This window comes from Lolium rigidum, chromosome 4 (assembly GCF_022539505.1).
Source record: "Lolium rigidum isolate FL_2022 chromosome 4, APGP_CSIRO_Lrig_0.1, whole genome shotgun sequence".
Taxonomy (NCBI): domain Eukaryota; kingdom Viridiplantae; phylum Streptophyta; class Magnoliopsida; order Poales; family Poaceae; genus Lolium; species Lolium rigidum.
In genome coordinates this window covers 254,882,414-254,909,311 of record NC_061511.1, presented here as the reverse complement: position 1 = coordinate 254,909,311, position 26,898 = coordinate 254,882,414, and the positions used below count along the sequence as shown (strand labels likewise).

Sequence of the window (26,898 nt, the reverse complement as noted above, 5' to 3'; positions counted from 1 at the left end):
ATATTGATCAAGCAGACCACCATGTGATCGTATACCTCATACGAATCATGGGTGGATCGGGCTCTTGAGCCGATCTACCAGACAACTCCAGAGCCGATCGAGGCTCGTATTTACCGTCACGTATGCCATGCAGAAACTGCCATAACCATCACCTTCCCCGACTGTGTATAGGGTCAGTGGTACGCCCTTGCACCAAAGATCGGACGTGCGTGTCCTTGAGCCGATTCACGGGACAACCACGAGAGCCGATCGAGGCTCGTATTTAATGTTTACGTGTATGCCATGCAGGAAACTAAGCGAAGCAAATCCATCACCTTCCCGACCGGGTATAGGTCAGGTGGCACGCCCTTGCACCAGCATCGGACGTGCGTGCCGAGACTTTGCGGGTCGTCGCTCGAGGGACCAGGGCCAGCCGCAGTCCTGGGAGCCTCCCGGCTCTACTGTGTTGCCCGTCGTTGCTCGCCGGTGGGTTTCTGACCGCAACACCATGTCAAATGCATATAATATGAAAATATATTTTATAACAATTCTAAAATATTATTCTTTTTTGTATATGTTATATTTTTATCAATATAGATGATTAAAACTTTACGAAGTTTGACTTTGACCAAAACTTACATGCAACATATTTTAGATAGAAGGAAGTACACATCATCTCAACTATTGTGATAGCTGGATTTAAAATTAGTGACTAAGACTTAATGAAAGATTATTAATTATGTGACGTGTAGCTTCCTTTTCACACGTTCAAGATTATTTTAGACTCGGACTCTATAATTGTTTAAACGTGCAAAGCATTGTCTAAAAGGTTTCATATTTTGAGCCAACATAAGAAATTTGGAGGGAGACACATAAAACGAGATGTAAACTTTGACTAGTTAGTTCGGTATAAGTATTCATAGCGATGAATTATTTTCATTTACTTTCATAAAAAAATAGCAACGTTTATTAACCTTGCATATTAATTTAACAACACACATAGTTCTACTGTTGAGCTAATGTTACTTACAAACGACATACATGTGTGTTTTGACCAATGATGAAACAATCATGTACCGGTAAATTTACCGTAGGTTGGTTAAAGGATTTCTTGCATATGTGATACTTTATTTGTCATAACACTTTTGTAGGTCTAGAACAATAATATTTTCTTACCACGAAAGACAAACAAAATAAAAATAAGAACAGACTGGTCATAATATTTTCCTAAAAACTTGGTCAAACTTTGCGTACCTTGATTTTTGGAAAAAAAAACAGCTTTCTTCATTCAAAAATAAGTGTCTCGGGATTTTTGATATGGATGTATCTACAACTTAGTTGTGTCGAGATATATATCTGGACAAAAATAAGTGTCTCAACTTTACTAGTATGTTTGCATGCATGTAGTATAAGTTTTATTCATTAAAACGAAGGTAATTATGGTTGATGTGACAAGACTCGCATAAGTATTTCTACCGGTGCGTAGTCAGATGCAACATCGTCAACCATTTACACAAGCAACCAACCTGCTCGAAGCGCAGGAATTCTTTTGGCCGCTGACTCCTCTTCCACGGAGAAGAAGATGAAACGTAGAGTAGAATGGAAACCCCTTCTTTCTGCCTTGTCACTCTTTCTCGCCGGTCAGAAGATTCTTGCCGTTGTTGTCCAGGGCCGAGGAGATACCGCGGCCACCATGGCGCGGCGTGAACCACCAACGGGGCTCCCAAAGTGGATCCGCCCCCGGGAATGTCTGTTGCCGTCCCCGCGAAAACGAAATGGATTCGATCCGGGCAGCGGCAGCGAGCTGTGCTGCTGCGCGTTGCCCACAGCTTTGTGGCCTTCCTTTTGGACGGAAAAGGAAGAACACGGCCGCACGAGGAGACGAGAAGGGCATGTGATGCTCCCTGTTCTCTTCTGATTTTCCTCCTTGGGTGGAGGGTGGACCTCCAACTCATTCCGCGCGACTGTTGCCGGCCTGCGTGTGTGCCAGCCACGCCGCCACCGCCATCGGTTGCAAAGTCAGTATAACCTCTGCTCGAACATTTTCAACGGCCTGATTTATTTTAGATTTAAAAGTATTTCTTTTGATTCGTTTTGCAAAACCAGTCGTCTCGCTATCTTTGTCCGTTAAGGTCGGCGGCATCCCAACGGCTCGACGCATTTTTTCGGTTAGATTTTAAAATTCCAAATTTAATTTACATAGTAGAAAAGGAAATAAAAGAAGCATAGAAGATAAAAGATGAATTGGCCAAAACCCTAGGCCTAGCTACCGATCATCGACATTTCCCACAACCAATCAGATGCCGGTAGAGGGAATGTCGACTTTACCGGAAAAAAGAGGGAATGCCAAAGCTGGAAGGGCCCGTGCAACCTCTGGCCACTGCTTCCATGGTGACCTTGGCGTGGGGGGAGCCGATGCAGGCGGTGCGGGTACTCACGGAGATGGTGCAGTTAGTGCATGGCTCTACGTGTGCGAAAACTCGTGCAACTACATGTCAAGGCCCTGCCACTCAGGCCTTCATGGCGAGCCGAAACACCTCCTCCAAGTCCAGGTTTGGCGGCATGTGGGGGAGCTGGTCCTCCATGCTCTCTCCATTGCCCTTCTCTGCCAAGTAGGCAAGGTAACCTAGGTAGTCGTTGCTATCGTCCCGGACCTCCTCTCCTAGGATCTCCTCGCCGAAGAAGGATAGAGAGGGAGAGAGATTGGCGGAATATGATGGATGTTATATTGAGCCTCTCGGGCGAGTATATGTAGTGGTACAGACTTGGAGGCTAAGATAGCTCTCCTAGAGATATGGTAGGTAGAGATTACAAATCCTGGACTACCTAATTTACCTATACCAAATATATCTCTAACACTCCCCCGCAGTCGTAGCGATAGTGACGTGAACAACAGTAGTGTCGCGGATGGTCAGACTGGAGAGAAGCCGAAGGTAGGAACCAACGAGCTGACTCTCCCCCGCAGTCGTAGCGTGAGAGTTGTGGACGATGTCACGTCGCGGATGCTTGGACTGTAGAGGAAGCCGAGGTGCTCGTGCAAGGTGGTAGCTGTTGTGCCGATGTCGAGGTAGCCGAGAGTGTGGGTGCTGCAACCTTGGTCGGGGTAGCCGCGCGAGGGGATGCCGTGGTCGATGTCGTGGCCGGGTGCCGGTGTCGATGTAGCCGCAGGCGAGGTGGTGTGCGAGGAGAGTGACGGAGACGCGCCAAGGCAGTCGTGGAGATGGTCGATGCCGAAGTCGATGCAGTCTGAGCCGTCGAGGACGAGGTGCTGCCCTAGTTTTGCCAGAACTAGGCGCACGTCAGGGACGAAGACATACTCCGGTTTTGCCAGAACCGAGTACGCAAAGACGAAGTTGATGAAGGCGAGGCGCCGATCCGAGCTTGCCATGCCCGGGGACGCGTCGGGGACGAAGGCACGTACCGGTGTTGCCAGTACCGGGCGTGCGGGGGCAGGGAACAGTACAAAGTGCGGGTCATGTCGGAGTAGACTAGCAGAGGAGGTCTCGACGATGGGTGTCGGAGTAAAGGAGCAGGTGGTGTAGTCGGGGAATAGGCGAGTCTCGATGACGGGTGTCGGAGTAGAGGAGCAGGTGGCGTAGTTGGGGAAGAGGCGAGGACGCTGGCGGCAACGATGTAGTGTACGAAGACGTTGAAGGCGGCTAACCCAGCGGTGACCTGGGGTGGTCATGCTGGACGCCTAGACGGGTGTTGGAGTGGTCGGCGAGCCCAGCGTGACCTGGAGTGGTTGGCGTGCCCAGCGGCGACATGGGGTGGGGGCGCGGCGGCGGTACACGAAGTAGGCGAGGAAGACCCGGCGGCGTGACGAAGACCATGTGCGGACGGAGGCGACCCGCGCCGAAGGGGCGGCGCTGTGGTGGCCTCGGACGTCGGTGCGCGGTGGACGACGAAGTAGACTGCGGGTGGCGACGTCTCGACCCGAGGGGCTAGCGTAGCTGTAGGGCGCGAGTCAGTGCAGCGGCGGGAGACCAGCAGCGACGTACACGCCTCGGAAGACACGTTGAAGGCTGGTAGCGTGGACCAAAGGCGGCGGCGCTGCGGCCCGAAGAGGCGACACAACGGCAACCCGATACTCGATCGGTGGTAGGCGCGTGCTCGGGGACGTGCTTGGCGGAGACGTGCACGGGGTTGGTTGATCAGACCGACGGCGGCGCTACACTTGCCATGGCGTGGACTACGCGCCGGATCGGAGTCGTTGGCGACGTTGTCGGTGATGTCCTGGGCGTTGACGACGAAGACGAACCGGCGATGGAGACCGTGCAGGCGAGGGCGGCCGGCTGCGACGCAAACAGCGTCCCATGTGCATCGCGTGCAGCCGTGCCCCACGGTAGATGGAGGCGGGCTGACGGAGACGACGCGGGCGAACCGGCTGCGGCAGCCTACCAAGGCAGGCGCTGCAGCCAGCCAGCGAGTCGACCGCGGTGGCCGGCGTAGGGCGGATGGTGGAGGAGAGCCAGTGCAAAGTCGATGCCGAGGTTGGAGTAGAGGCGTGTGATGACGGCGGCGGTGGGCGACTCAATCCGATATATGATCGGCAAAACCAAAAAAAGAAAACACCGGTCGAGTGACCGATGACGCAAAAAGAAAACCAATCTACGGATTGGAAAAAAAAGACTCGAGGGCAGCGGATCAACGGATCGCGGACGAACCCTCATACGGGTTGCGCGGCCCCCGGAGTAGATCATGGAGATCGACCTCCCGGGGGCGGCGCGGCGCGGAAGCTTGGGCGGCGGCTAGGTTAGGATCGGCGCCGCTCTGATGCCATGTAGAAGGATAGAGAGGGAGAGAGATTGGCGGAATATGATGAATGTTGTACTGAGCCTTGCGGGCGAGTATATATAGTGATACAAACTTGAAGGCTAAGATAGCTCTCCTAGAGATATGGTAGGTAGAGATTATAAATCCTAAATTACCTAATATACCTATACAAAATATATCTCTAACAGATATGTTTACTTCAGACCGCTGAAAATGTCCTAATGGGTAAACAAACGGCAGCGAGCTCTCCTTGTCCTCCTCTCCGATTGGCCAAGAGGAATCGCTGGGCTCAGCTTCACATGAGCAAGATGGAGCCACTATATTTTGTTGTGATCTCTGGCACTGCTCGAGTCTTAAATAAGTTCCCAATTCGCGCACCAGGTCGCTTGAAATTTATAAGGCGAAATTCACGGCCCAATATAAGTTGAAAAAAATATAATTTCCTATGTTTAACATTTTTTGTCGTGATTTTACTATAAATTTACCATATGTAGTCTTAGAATACTGATCTGCTTCAATCTTGGCTCCCTCAAAAACGACAGGAAAGAGCCCAAGAAAACCATACTAATCATCATCAGGTTCATGATTATTTAAGCAAGGGTCAATGAGAGGGTGACCAATGCTAATGCCCTCAACTGGAAGATAAAAATTACAAGAGGGGAAAAAGAAACACCAAGACGAGGCAGTAGTGCTGCTACTGCTGCTATCCAAAATACATGCACGACACTAACAGCTGACCAATGTTACAACAAAAGGAAATGAGAAAGAAAAAAATCAGAGCGTCTAGCTAGCTGGCAGTGGTACGCTAGTGTGCTTCCGAAGCTCAAGTAGTAGGCCTCCCATGGCTGGGGAGATTAATCAAACAGCAAACAGAATATTAATTATTTTCACCGTGGGCGTGGTCTTATGTACATGGAGACCAAACCCGGAAATGCTTGCCGTACCCAGGCAGCTGCTCCTCATGCTTCATCTCCATTCCTGCTTGCGTGTGCTGGTGCAGGTCTGATCCGTTTCGTTCTCGCTTTAATTCTCCGTTGCAGCTGGGTGGAACCGAGAGCACGCGCAGAGCTGGGTGCTTCTTCCTCCGAGTCCGGGCGGGCGGGCGGGCAGCTTCAAGAAAGGAGGTTGGGTCAACCGAGAGGCTGGAGCTGGCCGCATTGCATCTGCATCAGAACAGAGTCGTCGATGCAACCGCCGTGGTACCCGCCGCCGCTGGCCTCGAGCTTGACGCCGCCGTAGAGATGATGGGGCACGAATTGGTGGTGGTGGTGCCCGCTGCCAGCAGGGGCCGCATGATGCGGCGGCTTGCTGTCGACGAGCGCGGCGCCGAACTGGTCCGGGACAGCGGCGGAGGCGGAGGCGTGGGTGAGCACGGAGGAGGGCGGCGACGGCGAGGGGTTGTTGTCGTCGTCTGGGATGTTGACGGTGGTGATGTCGTGTATGCTGGAGCGCCGCTTGTCCTTGCCGCCGGAGTTGAGGCGGATGAAGTACTTCTGCGCGTGGCTGGCCACCTGCGTGGGCGTGCGCGTGGTGACGAAGTTGCGGGAGATGTTCCGCCAGTCCCCGCGCCCGTACTTCTTCAGGCCCATCAGGAACAGCCTGTTTGGTAAACGAGACGGAAACAGATTCATCAGCGACCAGGAACGCGCGCGCGCGGCAGCCGGCATGCATGATTCATCGATTTCAGGAGGACGGGGCTTACTTGTGCTCCTCCTCCGTCCAGGGCACGCCCTTCTTGCGCTCGTTGTCGGAGCCGCGCCCGCGCTTGCCGCCGACGAGGTAGCAGGAGCGCTTGAAGGCGAGGGCGTCGTCCCCGCCGCCGCCGTCCCAGTCCAGGGTGAACCCGGAGGCCGGGGAACCGGCGTCGTAGCGGGGAAAGGGCACGAGGCCGGCCTCGATGAAGCAGACGTCGTTCTCGAGGTCGTCGTAGTGCGCCACGACGTCGGCGACCGACTTGCCGGGCAGCAGCGAGGCCACACGCTCCCAGCGGTCGGGCGCGTCGCCGTCGACCCGCGCGAGCGCCTCCTCGAAGAGCTTGTTCTCCTCCTGCGACCAGGCCCCGCCGGCGGCGCCGTGTCGCGTGTCCTGCAGGAACCAGCCACCCGCCTGGCCGGGGAAGTAGGGCGCCGGCGGGCGCGGCAGCACCTCCATCCACGACTCCTTCATCATCCCGGCGGAGCAAGGCAAGGCAAGGCAAGATTCGGCCTTTCTGTGTCAGGGCAAGGATGCGAGGTCGTGGGAGGAGAGGGGAAGTGGCAGTGGCAGGGGAGGCGGTATATATGGCGCCGCGGTGGTGGTGGTGGTGGTGGTGGTATCGATTCCGGCAGATGCCAAAGTGGCGAGCGATGATTCGGCGTCCACGGTGGGAGCGGGGTTAAAGAAAGGAAAGCGGGTGCTCTGTGATTGGGCCGTGGTGGAGTTTGTGGTCTCTCAACCAAACAAAAGCCTCCTGACCTCGTCGTCGATCTGCACTGCAGGGAGCTGGGAGGAGCAGCGGGCGTGTGCGCGTGTTGGTCCAGTCCGGTCAGTCCGGCAGTCCGGCCAGGCTGGAGAAGTGGAGAAATGATAGCAGAGGAGAAGTGGGCGCCTTTGCTGTGCGGGTGCGGGTGCAGGCGACGTCGCCTTTCTTTATTGGCCGTTGCTTGCCGCTTTTCCCAAGGCCATTTATTATTCCGCCTTCCGCCTTCCCCTTCCCCGGTTGTGTCCTCGTCTTCTTCCATTTTCGGTAGGTCGACGCCATTCATTTCTGTTGCGCTCAACAACTCTATATTCTACTCAAGGAGAAACAACATTCAACATTACACTATTCGATTCTTTTTTTTTCTTTTTTCTTTTTTCTTTTCTTTGAACTGCGATTCTCCTTCTCTACACACACCTATAGTTCCATCTCATCGGTGGTGGTGGTCATGGAGCTAGACCTGATTGCTTTTATGTTGTTCTTCTCGAAGGTCATTTGTGCAAATTGTATGAGCATGTTTTTGGTTTCCACTTTTTCTAGAGCCATTTATGTAAAATGTATTTCCACCACTGTTATGAATGGATAGCTCTCGGCCCTAAAGGGCGATCCCGTGTTCTAAAAAAAATAACTTCATCAGTGAAATGCTATTCGGCTCATCGGTGTAGGTCTCTGTCGTGTCGGGGGTTCTCATCGGTATCATTGGTTAGTTTTTTTCTTCAATAAATCTGAATTCGTGAATTAGATAAAATTATGCGAATTTAAGTTAAACATGCATGGGAGCGACGGGACGTCATCCAATAATTAGCGACCCACGACTTTGGCTCCTTATTTTCTTCGTCGGTAGCTGCAAGGTATTTAGCTTTGTTGATCACCTAAAGGAGAGATGTTTCCTCGTTATAGTTGTGGTGTGAGCTAACCCCACTGTATTTTTAAAAATCATTCATACACGTGTATTTTTACATAAAAATATCAAAATAGGTAAAATCTATGATAAATATACCTATGACCGGATGAGATTTGTCTTTTGGCTTCACACTTGCCTCCAAGCGGTGGCTCCAGCTTCACCTCCGTCCAACGGTAGAGACATAAAATTTAATTAAGGGGGAAACCAAAGAAATCAAGTGCAATTAAATAGTTGGGGAGGGCCCAAGCAGTAAAATGCAAAAAATTAGGGATATTTTAGCATAAATTCATAGGTCTATCACAAAAAAAATTCCATGTCGGGTGGGGGTGGGGGGTGGGGCGGTGGGGGGCAAGGCCCCTACTGGTCGATGTCGCAGGTATCTAAGAGTATGAATCATCATCGAGGACGTAGCTGCTGGGAGAAATATTGCGAGTACATTCCTTCTCGTGGCAACCATGTGAAAAGATCAAAAATCGACCAGGAAAGGAAGATCAGAACACCCATAACTCGATAATTGTAATCTTCGAACACCATCGTTAGCATTAGGAGGGAGATATCACCGTCGAAAAAAAGGCCACAAATTACTTATTGTAGACGTAGGTGTCACTAGCTTATACTACCTCTGGTCTCTTTTAACACGAATATCATCTAAAACATGCTAGCCATCTTCACAGCCATACGTCAATTTAATCGGATAGGAGGGACTATTTGTTATGTGTTTGTTTGTTTTTAAGCCCGAGAGTTATTTGGACCAGTTTTGCACGTGCATCTCAAATTAGTGTACGTGCTCAGCTCAATCGTTAAATTCTTAGCATTTTGCATCACCTTGCAAGTTGCTGTACGTCCCATGCTACTACCTCATCTTTAATTTATCTCTCCTGTCAGATGCTTAAATACCAGAGCGGCATCTCACGTGGTGGAGGCCTTTTTACTCCGAATCCTTTGTGGTGCACGCACTGTACGTACGTGATGCTTGTACAGTGCACTAAAGGGAAAGAAAACGAAAGAGAATACAAGGCAGCCAATTGGGTCTAGCTACGCATTCTCCAAATACTTTACCAATATATACGAAGCGTGAATACTGTGCAATGTACTCTGCCTACTCACAGGACCACACGGGAGTAGCTAGAGCACTATAAAAGCATATGTCTATGCGAAAACCTGTTTTATAGCCCTTTTTTTTTAGAAATACATGTTGCATAAAGACATTTCTAATATACTTCCTCCCATTCACTAAGGTTCTCTGAGATTTATCAAAAAATGAATGTATCTACATATTGTTAAGCGTATAGATACATCTAAATTTTAACAATTCTCAGATAACTTTCGTAGAACCGAGGAATTACATGTAGATGGCTAAACTTGTGCATAACACATGTCTCATGAATAGCAGACTACAAGCCAACTAAGTACATATCAATAACTGTTATAAAATACTTTGTGGTATGTGTTGTACCCTCTTTTGATTATTATAAAATTTATACCGTAGGAGTTTCTCCTAGGGTAAAGGTTCAGAAAGAAAAAATGAAGTAGCTTGACTAAATTTGTTGATAAGTACATCAACATCTATCAGACTAGTTTAGTGCTATATTTGATTTATCACACAATATACTTTTGTATGTAACATTTAATGTTATATATAAATTGACATATTCTTGAATTAGAATAGTCTAAAACGTTAATTATTTTGATACTCTCGGGGAGTACTCCGTCCATATAGTTTATTAGGATAATACGTACATCGAGAAAAAAACTTTAGCTACTCATTTACTCGAAGTGCAAATTACCTTGATAAACCGTTATGGGTGGATTATTTAATTTGTCTATTTTGTACCAAATGAGCATTGCACTCAAGTCACTCGCGCGATCATCGTTGCATCGAGATTTTACACACGCGCAAAATTCATCGCTGGCTACCACTAGTAGGAAAACCCTTATAGGTGAAGCTTAGTTCTGTGGCGCACCATTTTGAATGCGCCACAGAAACTTGTTTTGTGGCGCACCAGGCTCAGTGCGCCACAAAAATAGCTTAATTTTGTGGCGCACGCTTGGGTAGTGCGCCACAGAAACTATGTGGGGCCCACATCCTGCCACCACCATTTATTACTGTAGGTATTTCTGTGGCGCACATGTTGTGCTGCGCCACGTGAAATAACTTCTTCGTGGCGCACCGGCTTTGGTGCGCCACGTAAGTAGTTGATTCCGTGGCGCACCTTCTCCCGTGCGCCACGTAATTAAGGGACTTATATCATCTCGTGCGCCCGTGCCCTCCCCGCCCGTTCACCTGTCCCCTCCCGAGCCCCTCCCCTCTCCCTCTCCCTCTCCTCCGTGGTCGCCTCGGATCCGCCGCCGCCGCCTTCCTCCGTGGTCGCCCGGAGGATTCCTCCCCTCTCCCTCTCCCCTCTCCTCCGTGGTCGCCCGGATCCGCCGCCGCCGCCTTCCTCCGTGGTCGCTCGGGATCCTCCATGGTCGTCGCCGCCGCCGCCGCCGCCGCCTTCCTCCGCGAGGGCGCATGCCGCCGCGGTCCTCCCATCCCCGCCACCTGCAAAGACAAGCTGCCCCTACGGCGAGGAGGGGCCGCCGTCGCGGCAAGGTGGAGGATCCGCCGCCTCCTCCTCCTCCTCCTCCACCCCTGCCGTCATCTTCAAGCTCGTCCTCCACCCCTGTCATCGGTGCTCTCTCTCCCCTTCCCTCCTCTCCCTCTTAATTCCTCCTCCGATGCCCCTATGGCTTGTGTTTGCAAACTCTGGTGATCATTTGATCACCAATTGGTTGATAATTACTTACTACTTTCTCTATCTATGCATGTTGCTTGATATACTGTGTTGTTGCTTGATTTGTATAGCTTCTCACCATGTACTTGGTGGTTGCTTATGCTTTAAAAAGCATATGAATGGATGCATGATGCTTGCCAAGCATCCCTCGTTGCCTAGCAGCTTGACTAATTCATTTATCTCGTGAAACTTTATCTTGTTAATGTAGATAATTGAGATGAACTACTTTGCAGTAATGATTCTATTACTGTATTTACTTAAGCTAGATGGATGCCAACTATTGTTGGGGACCCTAGCTTCATTTTGAATCCTCGTTGGGTAATGATAAGTGTGTAGGCTTGGTGGTTGAATTGGCCTTTGCGAGTCATGAACTCGCTGGCTCGGTAAATCATCCGGGATGGTTTCCTTCCTAGTTCCATTTGGAAGATGCTACTATTCAATTGGTTGGCATAACCATGGTGACTTGAGTTGGTCAAATTCCTGGTCCTTGCCATTTGTACCAGGCTTCACTTGGTCTATGATTAAATGATGACCAAACATTGTTATTCCACCCTATGTGCTTGTGTTTGACATGGCTGTTGCTATGTCTCCGTACATATTTACTTGATGGATTCTTGTGAGCTTATGGTATGCTACTATGCTACTGGTGGGCTTGTATACATACATATTTGTAGTTGCTCTTGGTTGGCCTAAGAATGCTCCTCGGCCGGATGCTTGATGTCTTGGCTCAGCCAATGATGCAAAGGCTGAGGCAAAAACTCGTAAATGAATGTATACTAAAATAGAGATATCCACAGTAGGGGATCATGTAAATGAATGCCACCGTGGTATCCTTTGAAGAAAATGGGAAGTTTCGATGGTTTAAAAGACTAGGTGATGCTAGGTTATTAAGTTGGCTGTCAAGGTTGGTTTTATCTCGGTTAACTTGGATAGGCTATGTGTTCTTGCTTACTTATGCATATCCATCTCTACTGGATTGACTAGCTCAGGCTTGGCCTCTTCTTGCCAAGCATCACTTGGTTACTACCAAGTGATGAATAATCCCTTATGGTACCCCAGCTTTGTTTTGAACTCAACCGAGTAATGATAAATTTCTATTTCTTGTTGGCTTTGATGAAAATAGAGATATCCACAGTAGGGGATCATGTAAATGAATGCCACTGTGGTATCCTTTGAAGAAAAAGGACTGTTTCGATGGTTTTAAAAGGCTAGGTGGTGCTAGGTGATTCAGTTGGCTATCAAGACTTGTCTCATCCGGTTAGCTGGGATATGCTATGTGTTGTTGCTTGTTTAGGCATATCTATCACTTACTCGGATTTACTCGGTTCTTGATTGGCCTCTCTTTTGCCAGCATCACTTGGTCTATATACCAAGTGATGAATAATCCCTTTGTAGCATCTGCTCCATGCATGCTATGTGTGTTTGAGCATCTTGACTTATGTCACCATGGTTGCTGGTTTGTTGGCATATGATATCTAGTTGAGATACCACTTGGCTCTTTCTTCCATTTTAGTGCCGATGATTAGAATGTTTGGTCACCTATACGCCGCAATATACTTTGTAGACGAGCCCCCTTTCCCTGGCCGCCGTTCCGTGAACGAGTCCTTGATGAGACAACAACGCCGACATGCCTCTCCGGCGCAGCACCACTTTTCTTCTCTCGCCGTCCAGTACGTGGACGAGTCCTTAATACCAAGACGGTGCCAGCCTCCCTAGCATCATGCCGACCCCTGTTGTCGTGCTTCAGGCCGTGTCGATCACGCGCCCTGCACTCTTCGCCTTTTTGCCCGGTGAACGAATAGACTAATCATTGGAATAAGGAAGCCGATGACGGCCGATCGCAATTTAATCTTGCGACCGGCTGTCATCGGTTTCCTTATTCCAACGATCAGCCTATTGGTTCACCGGGCAAGAAGGCGAACAGTGCAGGCGCGGGACACACGGCTTGAAGCGCGGCAACACGGCCCGGCATAATGCTTGGCAGGCCGGCACGGTCTTTGCATCAAGGACTCGTTCACTGGACAACGAGGGACCGGCGTGGTTCTGCGCCGGAGATGCGGATCGGCGTTGTTGTGTCGTCAAGCACCCGTTGACGGAACGCCGACCGGGGAAAGGGGCCCTTCGCAAAGTATACGGCGGTGTATACTGCAACTATGGTTTCCGACCATAGTATTTGTGTTGACCAACAATGTATGAGGCACATATTCTATTTTGTCATTCCATTTGCTTTGAGATTTTCAAAATGCCGATGATTAAAATGTTTGGTCACCGTACACTCGGGGTGGCGTAAGTGAGCCTGGTAAGATAGCACAAATATCAATCTCTTGTGCATCCTACCTGGCCTCGCTTACACCATCCCTGAATGTTAATATTTGTGTTGACCAACAATGTATGAGGCACTTATTCCATTTTGTCATTCCATTTGCTTTGAGATTTTCAAAATACCGATGATTAAAATGTTTGGTCACCGTACACTTGGGGGTGGCGTAAGTGAGCTCGGTAAGATAGCACAAATATCAATCTCTTGTGCATCGGACTTGGTCTCACTTACGCCATCCCTGAATGTTAATATTTGTGTTGACCAACAATGTATGAGGCACTTATTCCATTTTTTCATTCCATTTGCTTTGAGATTTTCAAAATGCCGATGATTAAAATGTTTGGTCAAAGTACACTCGGGAGCGGCGTAAGTGAGCCTGGTAAGATAGCACAAATATCAATCTCTTGTGCATCGGACTGGTCTCACTTACACCGTCCCTGAATGTTAATATTTGTGTTGACCAACAATGTATGAGGCATTTATTCCATTTCTCTTGTGCATCGGACTTGTTGGTCTCACTTTCTTCCATTTTCATCATAGTAGGAACTGGATGAAGGACCCCGATGCAAGCGAGCTTGGTGGGTAGAGATGACGGAGCAAAGGAGGAACCGGATGACGACTACTTTGTAGGATGAAGACTACTTTGTATCTCGAAATTGTGAATTTTGTATGAATTAAGAGTTGTATGCAAAACATTTGACACTTGCCACTATATATGTATCTCGATCGGGATCTAAGTAATGTGATGATGATGTCTATGTTATATCTGTGCTATGTACATGATATTTATATTATATCTGAATGTTGCTGTATATAATCTGTATATCTGTATATTATTGTTTATAAACTGCATGTGTACATGAGGCAGCACAAAATCGTGTATAATACAAGCAAATTCTGTGGCGCACTGCAAACGAATTCTGTGGCGCAACTAAGAGCACGTGCGCCACAGATACGTTAACTCTGTGGCGCATGGGCTGGTGCGCCACAGAAAGCTTATTTTTGTGGCGACGTTTCTGTGGCGCACCTCCCATACGCCATAGAATCCATTTTTGGTGCGCCACTGATGAGGCTTTTCCTACTAGTGTACACCCAATACTTTTGCTCTTAAACATGAAAATGTCGTTACCAATTTATCCGGGGTAAAGTGCCACCTGTAGCCTAAGCTCAAAACCTGTACAATGACATGCATCTTCTCTCCGGACAGTGTCATGAGGGTCGGAGTTGCTTGCCCCTAAGCGAGGAACCACATGTTTGGCATAGGGCAGCTTGAGCTTCATGTTGCCACTGCGAAGTGAGGTCTTCTTTGTTGGTCGTTTCTTCGGGGAAGTCAGAGTCTCTGCGGAATGATAACGATGACACTGGTGGACGACATCGGCGACGATCCTTACTTCAGCTGTGTGTGCAGCTTCTATGGGTAGCCAGGGTGGTTGTGTGTGCCTTGTGACGGTTTTGTTCAACGACAGTCAGCAAGGTTGTTTGTACTGGTGTTTGGCTGGGTTTCCGCTAATAAACCAGCCATTCTATTTTTTCTTTGTTATAATGAAAAATGCAAGGTTTTTTCTTTGGCGCCCTCCGACCTGTTCCACTTCCGCTGTTCCGCGTCGGTGCGGAACATGGGAGGACGCGGCGGTGAGTCCCCGACGCCCAATCCGGCGCCGCGGCCTGCTGAGCCGCCACGGGAGGCCATCGCGTTGGAAACGAGGGTGGAAGGGTGGCTGCGGGCTGCTCGATTGCTCGCCGGAATATGTGGGAGGCGACGGCGAAGCGAGTGGAAGCGGCGGAGGGGAGTAGGGTTTGGAAACCGAACTCCCCTCCGCGGCCCCTTTTAATACGGGGCTACCGTGCAGTTTCTCGTGGTCCGAACTCATTATACGGGCTAGGCCGCGAGTTCAAGCTCCGTTCGCTCAATTTCGATCTAAATCCGTATAGCCATCGGAGTTTCTCAGTTTCCGCCCAATTTACGGGATCTGCTAGATATGCTCTAAACCGATCATTGCCTCTCACCTGCATGCTATCCAGACCGAAAGCTTGAGCAGTGGCATGCGTAAACCCTTTCTGAGCCCGACATCGGCCATGCGCTATGCTCTGCCGCCGAAGCTTGTCACGTCCGTAAACAAAGGTGATCCAGCGACAGCTGCTAACAAAAGCAGGTTAAACTAAGCGGCAGAGGTTAACAACTAACGACTGTGTTTAGTAGTGGTGCCACTTGGTGGTTAGCAACTGGATGGAGCCAGCATTTCGAGCGTGGAAATTAAGAACGAGGGATCGGCTGAGTGAAGCGTCGCCTCGGGGGGTTTTGGAGGCTCTCCGGTGGGGGCTTTTGCGGTGGATGCATCCGGCGTGCTTCTGCTCATGGACGGGAACGGAATTGCGGTGGAGACGTTGGATGGAAGCCCGCGCTGTCACGCCCATGCCTCAGCTTGCGGTCCCGTACGTACGACGTGACCAATCACCACCCACCTTCGGTAATAGCTACCCCTAGCTCACGCTTCCGTGGCAAACGGACTGTCCTCGTTAGCGTGGAAAATCGTAGCGGATAATCTGAATTATCCGATAACCGTGTTCAGAAAATCGGAAGCGATAGTAGGTAAATTCAAATTCGAACGATCATGGAATTAGATCGTCTCCACCAATGTCCCCTAAATAGGCGCCGACACACCATCCTCCGTGTGGGGAACGGTCTCGCACACCGGCATTCCCGAACCGGCGGCCCTAGTAGATTTTTTCTGAATAAAAACTCAGAAACATGGATACAAAACCGGCTCCTATTCAGATTTGATTATATTTTACAAGTTTAAATGAAAACGGCTATGATCATTTAAACCTTAACCTACTGGCCACCCGATGGTGCGTTCGACGGCCTCGCCCTGTCGTCACATCCCCTCCTCCGCTGCTCGTTTGCCGCACGCCGCCTCTCCCTTCGGAGCGTGATGAGAACACGTTGTTCCGCCACATCCTTGAGGAGTTGTCTCCGCTCGTCCCCGAAGAAGACGCGACCCGCCTCCTCAACTGTCGCGATAAAGGCAAAGCTGTAGGAGCGAAATCCGCCGTGGCGGGAGAAATGAGTGGCGGACAGGAGGGGGAATACCCTAAATGTTTTGTAGGATTTGGGTTTCTGTGGCTGATAGGCGGATCCCACGCGTGAAATCCGCCGTGGCGCGAGACGCCAGTGCGCCTGATTCATGCCCTTTGCGAAGGGGCCAGCACGGGGTTCCCGGCGCTACTATTGGGCTCGATACCACGCAGGCGCATTATTGGGTGCGCCGATGTGAGCCCAAAAACAGCGCTGACCCCCAAAGTGCTATCGGGACCGCTATGAGGGTGCCGGTGGAGATGCTCTTAGATATGGTAAAAATATTTGGTGTCGTTTTACTAAAACAGAAACCAATATGGTATTGCATTTTGTACCGAAGCCGGTATAGAAATGATATATTCGTATCGAAATAAAATCGTGCTAGCCTATTTTAGTAACTAGATGATACCCCGCGCGTTGCAGCGGGATTTGCATAAAGAAAAATTGAATATATTAGACAAATGAATAAGAACAAATTTGATTTTCTTCTGTAATTTACCACAACCTCTGCTGGGAAATTTGAAATAATGACATGAGATTGATCAATGCATGACCAGAAAGAAATATAAGACGTGTGCTCTGAAGTAGGAGTTAGAATGGTTCAACAGTTGTCACGATTGTACAAATTAGAGCACCGCAGATGCAAGTTTTTTTTTAGAAGAAAGAAAGTACCACATTTCCACGTTGAAGTGTTTCTAGTACAATGTAAATGGCATGCTGTACATAAATGGTTTACACATTCTTCTCGAATTACAAAAAAGCCGGGATATTTGTAGACTAACCCAACCAATCTTCGCGAAAGACTGTAAATATATAGTCCATTAACACATAAAGAGTTGAAAGATTGGCGACTCCTGCACGTATCTTTCCGTATTGGTATTGCCATCCAGAATTTTAGAGTTGAAGATGATTCATTGCCTCCAATAGAAGTCAAAACATCTAGCAAACCCTGCACCATGGAGTTGATGCCCTGATATTAGTTCATCAAGTGTATATTTTTCTTCACCCAATATGTATATACACATATCAGCTCAACTTGCACGCACAACCTTTTGTTGAAAAAATAATGCAAGTCTATATTGACAAATATTATAGAAAAGGCACATGCATATTGAAGTTAAACAGTCAAACCTTGAACCATGCCAAACTGACAAAAAGGTTAGACATTTCGTCCATGCCATATTTTCATCACCACTACCAAATTCCACTACATTCTAGTTGAGCCTGGTATGTTTTCCCCACCACTGGTAAAAAAGATAGCAGTATTTTAGTTCATGACTCCTCCTTACCTACATAATCTTATAAAAGAAAAAATACATGCCAGCATGAGAATGTAGGATAACGTAGCATAGAAAACAAAAAATTTCCTACCGCGAACACGCAATCCAAGCCAAGATGCAATCTAGAAGACGGTAGCAACGAGGGGGTATCGAGTCTCACCCTTGAAGAGATTCCAAAGCCTACAAGATGAGGCTCTTGTTGCTGCGGTAGACGTTCACTTGCCGCTTGCAAAAGCGCGTAGAAGATCTTGATCACGATCGGTTCCGGCGCCACGAACGGGCAGCACCTCCGTACTCGGTCACACGTTCGGTTGTTGATGAAGACGACGTCCACCTCCCCGTTCCAGCGGGCAGCGGAAGTAGTAGCTCCTCTTGAATCCGACAGCACGACGGCGTGGTGTCGGTGGCGGTGAAGAAGTCCGGCGGAGCTTCGCTAAACTACGCGGACTATATGGAGGAGAAGGGGCGGCTAGGGTTTGGGAGGGGTGGCCGGCCACTCTATGGGGGCGGCCAGCTTGTGGTCTTGGGGTGGTCGGCCCCCTCCCTTGGCCCCTCATTATATAGGTGGATCCCAAGTGTTGGTGTCCAAGTCTTCGAATAAGACCCGAAACCAAAACCTTCCATAAGAGGGGAAACCTAGCCCAACTAGGACTCCCACCCAAAGGGTGGGATTTCCACCTCCCATGTGGGGGTGGCCGGCCCCCAAGGCGGAGTCCACTTGGGACTCCTCCCCCACTAGGGTTGGCTGGCCATGGAGGTGGAGTCCCATGTGGACTCCACCTTCCTTGGTGGTTTCTTCCGGACTTTTCTAGAACCTTCTAGAACCTTCCATAGAACCTTCCGCGACATTTTATTCACATAAAATGACATCCTATATATGAATCTTATTCTCCGGACCATTCCGGAACTCCTCGTGATGTCCGGGATCATATCCGGGACTTCGAACAAATATTCCAACTTCATTCCATATTCAAGAACTACCATTTCAACATCCAACTTTAAGTGTGTCACCCTACGGTTCGAGAACTATGCGGACATGGTTGAGTACTCACTCCGACCAATAACCAATAGCGGGATCTGGAGATCCATAATGGCTCCCACATATTCAACGATGACTTTAGTGATCGAATGAACCATTCACATCCAATACCAATTCCCTTTGTCTCGCGATATTTTACTTGTCCGAGGTTTGATCTTCGGTATCACTCTATACCTTGTTCAACCTCGTCTCCTGACAAGTACTCTTTACTCGTATCGTGATATGTGGTCTCTTATGAACTTATTCATATGCTTGCAAGACATTAGACGACATTCCACCGAGAGGGCCCGAGAGTATATCTATCCGTCATCGGGATGGACAAATCCCACCGTTGATCCATATGCCTCAACTCATACTTTCCGGATACTTAATCCCACCTTTATAGCCACCCATTTACGCAGAGTGGTGTTTGGTGTAATCAAAGTACCTTTCCGGTATAAGTGATTTACATGATCTCATGGTCATAAGGATTAGGTAACTATGTATCGAAAGCTTATAGCAAATAACTTAATGACGAGATCTTATGCTACGCTTAATTGGGTGTGTCCATTATATCATTCATACAATGACATAACCTTGTTATTAATAACATCCAATGTTCATGATTATGAAACTAATCATCCATTAATCAACAAGCTAGTTTAAGAGGCATACTAGGGACTTCTTGTTTGTCTACATATCACACATGTACTAATGTTTCGGTTAATACAATTATAGCATGACATATAAACATTTATCATAAACATAAAGATATAAATAATAACCACTTTATTATTGCCTCTAGGCATATCTCCTTCAGTCTCCCACTTGCACTAGAGTCAATAATCTAGATTACATTGTAATATACCTAACACCCATGGCATTCTGGTGTTGGTCATGCTTTGCCCTAGGGAGAGCTTTAGTCAACGGATCTGCTACATTCGGATCGATGTGTACTTTGCAAATCTTTACTTCTCCATCTTCGATGTACTCGCGAATAGAGTGGTAACGCAGCTTGATATGCTTCAGCCTCTTGTGTGACCTTGGCTCTTGTGCATTGGCGATGGCACCCATGTTATCACGATAAATGATTAATGGGTCCAATGCACTAGGAACCACACCGAGCTCTACAATGAACCTCTTCATCCATACCGCTTCCGATGAAGCCTCCGAAGCCGCTATGTACTCCGATTCTGTTGAAGACTTCGCCACCGTGCACTCGCTCGAGCTTGCCCAGCTTATCGCAGCACCATTCAATATAAACACGTACCCAGCATTGTGACTTAGAGTCATCGGGATCGGTGTTCCAACTTGCATCGGTGTAACTTGTTACAACGAGCTCTTGGTCACCTCCATAACAAAGAAACATATCCTTAGTTCTTTTCAAGTACTTCAGGATATTCTTGACCGCTGTCCAGATGTTCCATTCCTGGATCACTTTGATATCTCGCTAGTCAAACTAACAAGCATGCGCTATATCCGGTCTTGTACATAGCATGGCATACATAATAGAGCCTATCGCCGAAGCATAGGGGATTTGATTCATCCTTTCTCTTTCTTCTGCCGTAGCCGGTCCTTGAGTCTTACTCAAGACCTTGCCTCGGTAACATAGGTAAAAACCCTTTCTTACTTTCGTCCATTCTAAACTTCTTTAGAATCTTGTCCAGGTATGTACTCTGTGATAGCCCTATTAGGCGTCTTGATCTATCTCTATAAATCTTGATGCCTAATATATACGATGCTTCACCAAGGTCTTTCATTGAAAAACTCGTTATTCAAATAACCTTTTACACTCGCTTAATAGTTCTATATCATTCCCGATCAATAATATGTCATCCACATATAATATCGGGAATGCTACGGAGCTCCCACTCACTTTCTTGTAAATACAGGCCTCTCCATGACACTCGTATAAACCCGAAGTCTTTGATCACCTTATCAAAGCGTCGGTTCCAACTTCTCGATGCTTGCTTCGAGTCCATAGATTGAACGCTGAAGTTTGCATACTTTGTCAGCATTTTTAGGATCAACAAAACCTTTGGGTTGTACCATATACAACTCTTCCTCAATGTCTCCATTAAGGAACGCCGTTTTGACATCCATCTCGCCAAATCTCATAATCGAAAAATGCAGCTATTGCTAACAAAATCCTCACAGATTTTAGCTTCGCTACGGGTGAGAAAGTCTCATCGTAGTCAACTCCTTGAATTTGTCGGAAACCCTTTGCGACAAGTCGAGCTTTATAGACAGAAATATTACCATAAGCATCTGTTTTTCTCTTGAAGATCCATTTATTCTCGACAGCCTTTCGGCTATCAGGTAAGTCTACCAAAGTCCATACTTTGTTATCATACATGGATCCCATTTCGGATTTCATGGCTTCTTGCCATTTGTTGGAATCTGGGCTCATCATCGCTTCTTCATACGTCGCAGGGTCCTCATCATTGTTATCCACAATCATGACATTTAGACAAGGATCATACCAATCAGGAGTGGCACGTTCCCTTGTCGATCTCGCGAGGTTCAGTAGTTTCCTCGTTCGAAGTTTCATGATCATTATCATTAGCTTCCTCTCGTTGCCGGTGTAGGCGGTACATGTACATCTTCCGGTACCGCGCTACTCCGATCAACGAGTATAGATTCATTAATCTCATCGAGTTCTACTTTTCTTCCAAATCACTTCTTTAGTGAGAAATTCTTTCTCAAGAAAGGTTCCGTTCTTAGCAACAAAGATTTTGCCTTCGGATCTCGTGATAGAAAGTGTACCCTATAGTTTCCTTAGGGTATCCTATGAAGACGCATTTCTCCGATTTGGGTTCTAGCTTGTCCGGTTGTAACTTTTTTACATAGGCTTCACAACCCCAAACTTTAAGGAACGACAGACTTAGGTTTCTTATTAAACCATAATTCATACGGTGTCGTTTCTACGGATTTTGATGGTGCTCTATTTAAAGTGAATGCGGCTGTCTCTAATGCATAACTCCAAAATGATAACGGCAAATCAGTAAGAGACATCATAGAACGAACCATATCTAAGAGAGTTCGATTACGACGTTCGGACACACCGTTTCGTTGTGGTGTTCGGTGTCAATTGTGAAAGTATTCCGCATTTCTTTAAATGCATGCCAAACTCATAACTCAGATATTCACCTCCACGATCAGATCGTAGAAATTTAATCTTCTTGTTACGTTGATTTTCTACTTCACTTTGGAATTCCTTAAACTTCTCAAAAGTTTCGGATTTATGTTTCATGAAATAGATATACCCATATCTACTCGATCATCTCGTGAAGGTTAGAACATAACGATAACCACCGCGCGATGCTACACTCATTGGTCCGCACACATCGGTATGTATGATTTCCAATAAGTCAGTAGCTCGCTCCATCATACCGTAAAATGGAGTCTTAGTCATTTTTCCCATTAGACATGCTTCGCATCTATCAAGTGACTCAAAGTCAAGTGATTCAAGTAATCCATCAAGCATGGAGTTTCTTCATGCGTTTCACTCCAATATGACCAAGACGACAAGTGCCACATATAAGTAGAATTATCATTCAATTTAATTCGCTTAGCATCAATGTTATGTATATGCGTATCACTACTATCGAGATCTAATAGAAATAAGCCATTCTTTTGTGGTGCTCGACCATAAAAGATATTATTCATAAAAATAGAACAACCATTATTCTCAGACTTGAATGAATAACCGTCTTGCATTAAACAAGATCCAGATATAATGTTCATGCTCAACGCAGGTACATAATAACAATTATTTAGGCTTAAAACTAATCCCGAAGGTAGATGTAGAGGAAGTGTGCCGATCTGCGATCACATTGACCTTGGATCCGTTTCCAACGCGCATCGTCACTTCATCTTTCAGCAGTTGTCGTTTATTCTTTAGTTCCTGTTTCGAGTTACAAATATGAGCAACCGAACCAATATCAAATACCCAGGTACTAGAACGAGAACTAGTGAGATAAACATCTATAACATGTATATCGATATACCTTCTTTCTTTTTCTTGACAAGGCCGCTCTTCAGATCCGCCAAATACTTGGAGCAATTACGCTTCCAGTGTCCCTTCTCCTTGCAGTAATAGCACTTAGCATCAGGCTTAGGGCCGTTCTTAGGTTTAATAGGAGGCGTGGCAGCTTTCTTGCCACCCTTCTTGAATTTTCCCTTAGACTTGCCCTGTTTCTTGAAACTGGTGGTCTTGTTGACCATCAACACTTGGTGCTCTTTCTTGATCTCAATCTCAGCAGCTTTTAGCATGCCAAAGAGTTCGAGTAACTCCTTGTTCATGTTCTCGCATATTGTAGTTCATCACAAAGTTCTTATAACTTGGTGGCGGTGATTGAAGGACACGATTAATCCCCGACTCGTTAGGAATCACTATTCCCAAGTCACTGAGTTTCTTCGCATGCCCGGTCATGGCGAGCATGTGCTTACTAATGGAGCTGCCTTCTTCCATCATACAGCTGAAGAAATGTTTCGATGCTTCATAGCATTCCACGGCCGCATGAGTCTCAAAAATAGCTTTCAGCTCATTCATCAACTCATGAGGATCGTGGTGCTCAAAACGTTTTTGAAGATCGGATTCCGGATCGCACAGGATGGCACACCGAACTTGAGAGTACCGAGTTTTCCGAGTCTCGTAAACAGCTTTTACTTCATCGGTTTCAGCTTGCAGGAGGGTCACCTAGCGGTGCATCAAGCACATATTGCAGATTTCCGCCGGAGAGGAAGATCCTCACATGACGGAACCGAGTCGGTGAAGTTGCTACCGTTGCTCTTAAGCTTTTCTTTCTCTAGGAACTCGGTTAAAATTGATTGAGGACGCCATCTCTACAACATATATTTGCAATAGTTTAGACTAAGTTTATGACAAATTTAGTTCAAATTTTAATTCAACATAATTAAAAATCTAGGTGAACTCCCACTCAAAACAATATCCCTCGCATTGTCTTAGTGATCACACGAACCAAATCCATCGCACCTCAAAACGATCATCACGAGAAAAGGTGTAATTTCAATGGCGAACACTCAAAGTGTTCATCATATCAATCATATGATTCATGCTCTACCTTTCGGTATCACGTGTTCCGAGACCATGTCTGTACATGCTAGGCTCGTCAAGGCCACCTTAGTATCCGCATGTGCAAAACTGTCTTGCACCCGTTGTATGTACTTATCGAATCTATCACACCCGATCATCACGAGATGCTTCGAAACGATAAGACTTGATAACGGAGCTACTAAGGATGAACACTTTATTATCTTGAGATTTTAGTGAGGGATCATCTTATAATGCTACCGTCGCGATCTAAGCAAAATAAGATGCATAAAAGGATTAACATCACATGCAGTTCATATGTGATATGATATGGCCCTTTTGTCTTTGCGCCTTTGATCTTCATCTCCAAAGCACGGACATGATCTCCATCATCTTCGGGCATGATCTCCATCATCGTCGGCGAAGCACCAAGGTCAATGGCGCCGTCTTCATGATTGTCCTCCATGTAGCAACTATTACAACTACTTTGAAATACTACTCAACATGAAATTTAAAGACAACCATAAGGCTCCTCGCCGGTTGCCACAATACAATAATGATCATCTCATACATATTCATCATCACATTATGGCCATATCACATCACCAAACCCTGCAAAAACAAGTTAGACGCTCTCTAATTTGGTTTGCATATTTTACGTGGTTTAGGGTTTTCGATATAGATCTAATCTACCTACGAACATGAACCACAACGTTGATACTAATGTTGTCAATAGAAGAGTAAATTGAATCTTTACTATAGTAGGAGAGACAGACACCCGCAAAGCCTCTTATGCAATACAAGTTGCATGTCGAACGAGGAACAAGTCTCATGAACGCGGTCATGTAAAGTTAGTCCGAGCCGCTTCATCCCACTATGCCATAAAGATGCAAAGTACTCAACTAAAGATAACAAGAGCATCAACGCCCACAAACCATTGTGTTCTACTCGTGCAACCATCTATGCATAGACACGGCTCGATACCACCGTAGGATAACGTAGCATAGAAAACAAAAAATTTCCTACCGCGAACACGCAATCCAAGCCAAGATGCAATCTAGAAGACGGTAGCAACGAGGGGGTATCGAGTCTCACCCTTGAAGAGATTCCAAAGCCTACAAGATGAGGCTCTTGTTGCTGCGGTAGACGTTCACTTGCCGCTTGCAAAAGCGCGTAGAAGATCTTGATCACGATCGGTTCCGGCGCCACGAACGGGCAGCACCTCCGTACTCGGTCACACGTTCGGTTGTTGATGAAGACGACGTCCACCTCCCCGTTCCGGCGGGCAGCGGAAGTAGTAGCTCCTCTTGAATCCGACAGCACGACGGCGTGGTGTCGGTGGCGGTGAAGAAGTCCGGCGGAGCTTCGCTAAACTACGCGGACTATATGGAGGAGAAGGGGGCGGCTAGGGTTTGGGAGGGGTGGCCGGCCACTCTATGGGGGGCGGCCAGCTTGTGGTCTTGGGGTGGTCGGCCCCCTCCCTTGGCCCCTCATTATATAGGTGGATCCCAAGTGTTGGTGTCCAAGTCTTCGAATAAGACCCGAAACCAAAACCTTCCATAAGAGGGGAAACCTAGCCCAACTAGGACTCCCACCCAAAGGGTGGGATTTCCACCTCCCATGTGGGGGGTGGCCGGCCCCCTAGGGGGGAGTCCACTTGGGACTCCTCCCCCACTAGGGTTGGCCGGCCATGGAGGTGGAGTCCCATGTGGACTCCACCTTCCTTGGTGGTTTCTTCCGGACTTTTCTAGAACCTTCTAGAACCTTCCATAGAACCTTCCGCGACATTTTATTCACATAAAATGACATCCTATATATGAATCTTATTCTTCGGACCATTCCGGAACTCCTCGTGATGTCCGGGATCATATCCGGGACTTCGAACAAATATTCCAACTTCATTCCATATTCAAGAACTACCATTTCAACATCCAACTTTAAGTGTGTCACCCTACGGTTCGAGAACTATGCGGACATGGTTGAGTACTCACTCCGACCAATAACCAATAGCGGGATCCGGAGATCCATAATGGCTCCCACATATTCAACGATGACTTTAGTGATCGAATGAACCATTCACATACAATACCAATTCCCTTTGTCTCGCGATATTTTACTTGTCCGAGGTTTGATCTTCGGTATCACTCTATACCTTGTTCAACCTCGTCTCCTGACAAGTACTCTTTACTCGTATCGTGATATGTGGTCTCTTATGAACTTATTCATATGCTTGCAAGACATTAGACGACATTCCACCGAGAGGGCCCAGAGTATATCTATCCGTCATCGGGATGGACAAATCCCATCGTTGATCCATATGCCTCAACTCATACTTTCCGGATACTTAATCCCACCTTTATAGCCACCCATTTACGCGGTGGTGTTTGGTGTAATCAAAGTACCTTTCCGGTATAAGTGATTTACATGATCTCATGGTCATAAGGATTAGGTAACTATGTATCGAAAGCTTATAGCAAATAACTTAATGACGAGATCTTATGCTACGCTTAATTGGGTGTGTCCATTATATCATTCATACAATGACATAACCTTGTTATTAATAACATCCAATGTTCATGATTATGAAACTAATCATCCATTAATCAACAAGCTAGTTTAAGAGGCATACTAGGGACTTCTTGTTTGTCTACATATCACACATGTACTAATGTTTCGGTTAATACAATTATAGCATGACATATAAACATTTATCATAAACATAAAGATATAAATAATAACCACTTTATTATTGCCTCTAGGGCATATCTCCTTCAGAGAATGCTATACAATATCTGAAAATACAAACCTTGGGTGGTGCTGATTTCATAACATGAATATACCAACAAATGAACTACATCCGCGGCACACAAAAAAAAATCTAGCAATACCATTTTCTTGACTATCCTTCATGTGAAATTCGTCTTGATCCACACCTGAACCAAACAGAAAGGGAAAGCTTGAAGTTCAATCGTTGTGAAACAAAATTAATGTTGTAATATTGTGCTACAATTGAAGGGCGGAAACTAAAATAAAAGGTAAATTAGAGGCATCTGCTCATCCAATCCAATGTAAATTAAAATTTAAGAGCAGGAGATGAAAACTTGCATACGCACGGAAGCAGGAGAATTAAAATATACGCGGTACATGCGATGATTGCTTGAATCCAATAAAAATAAATCGAGGGATTCGAGGTAGCAGCAGGCAGGATCAAACCAAATCGGGTGCAGGGAAGAAAGGCTAGCGGATCTCAAGCCAGA

At 47.1% G+C, this 26,898-nt stretch overlaps 1 protein-coding gene across 1 annotated transcript; it reads right to left on the bottom strand.

Moving 5' to 3' along the window:
* Positions 1–5,885: 5,885 nt before the first annotated feature.
* LOC124650286 (transcription factor DIVARICATA-like) lies at positions 5,886–7,371 on the bottom strand. The gene is made up of 2 exons (XM_047189833.1): positions 6,458–7,371; positions 5,886–6,354 (listed from the first exon to the last, which is right to left on the bottom strand). Exons 1-2 carry the CDS (start codon positions 6,922–6,924, stop codon positions 5,886–5,888), a joined length of 936 nt encoding a protein of 311 aa, XP_047045789.1. The 5' UTR covers positions 6,925–7,371.
* Positions 7,372–26,898: the final 19,527 nt, after the last annotated feature.

Coding starts and splice junctions, on each gene's coding strand:
- LOC124650286 (XM_047189833.1), bottom strand. CDS start 6,924: ATGATGAAGGAGTCGTGGATGGAGGTGCTGCCGCGCCCGCCGGCGCCC. Junction 6,355..6,457: donor TGGACGGAGGAGGAGCACAA/GTAAGCCCCGTC, acceptor TTTACCAAACAG/GCTGTTCCTGATGGGCCTGA.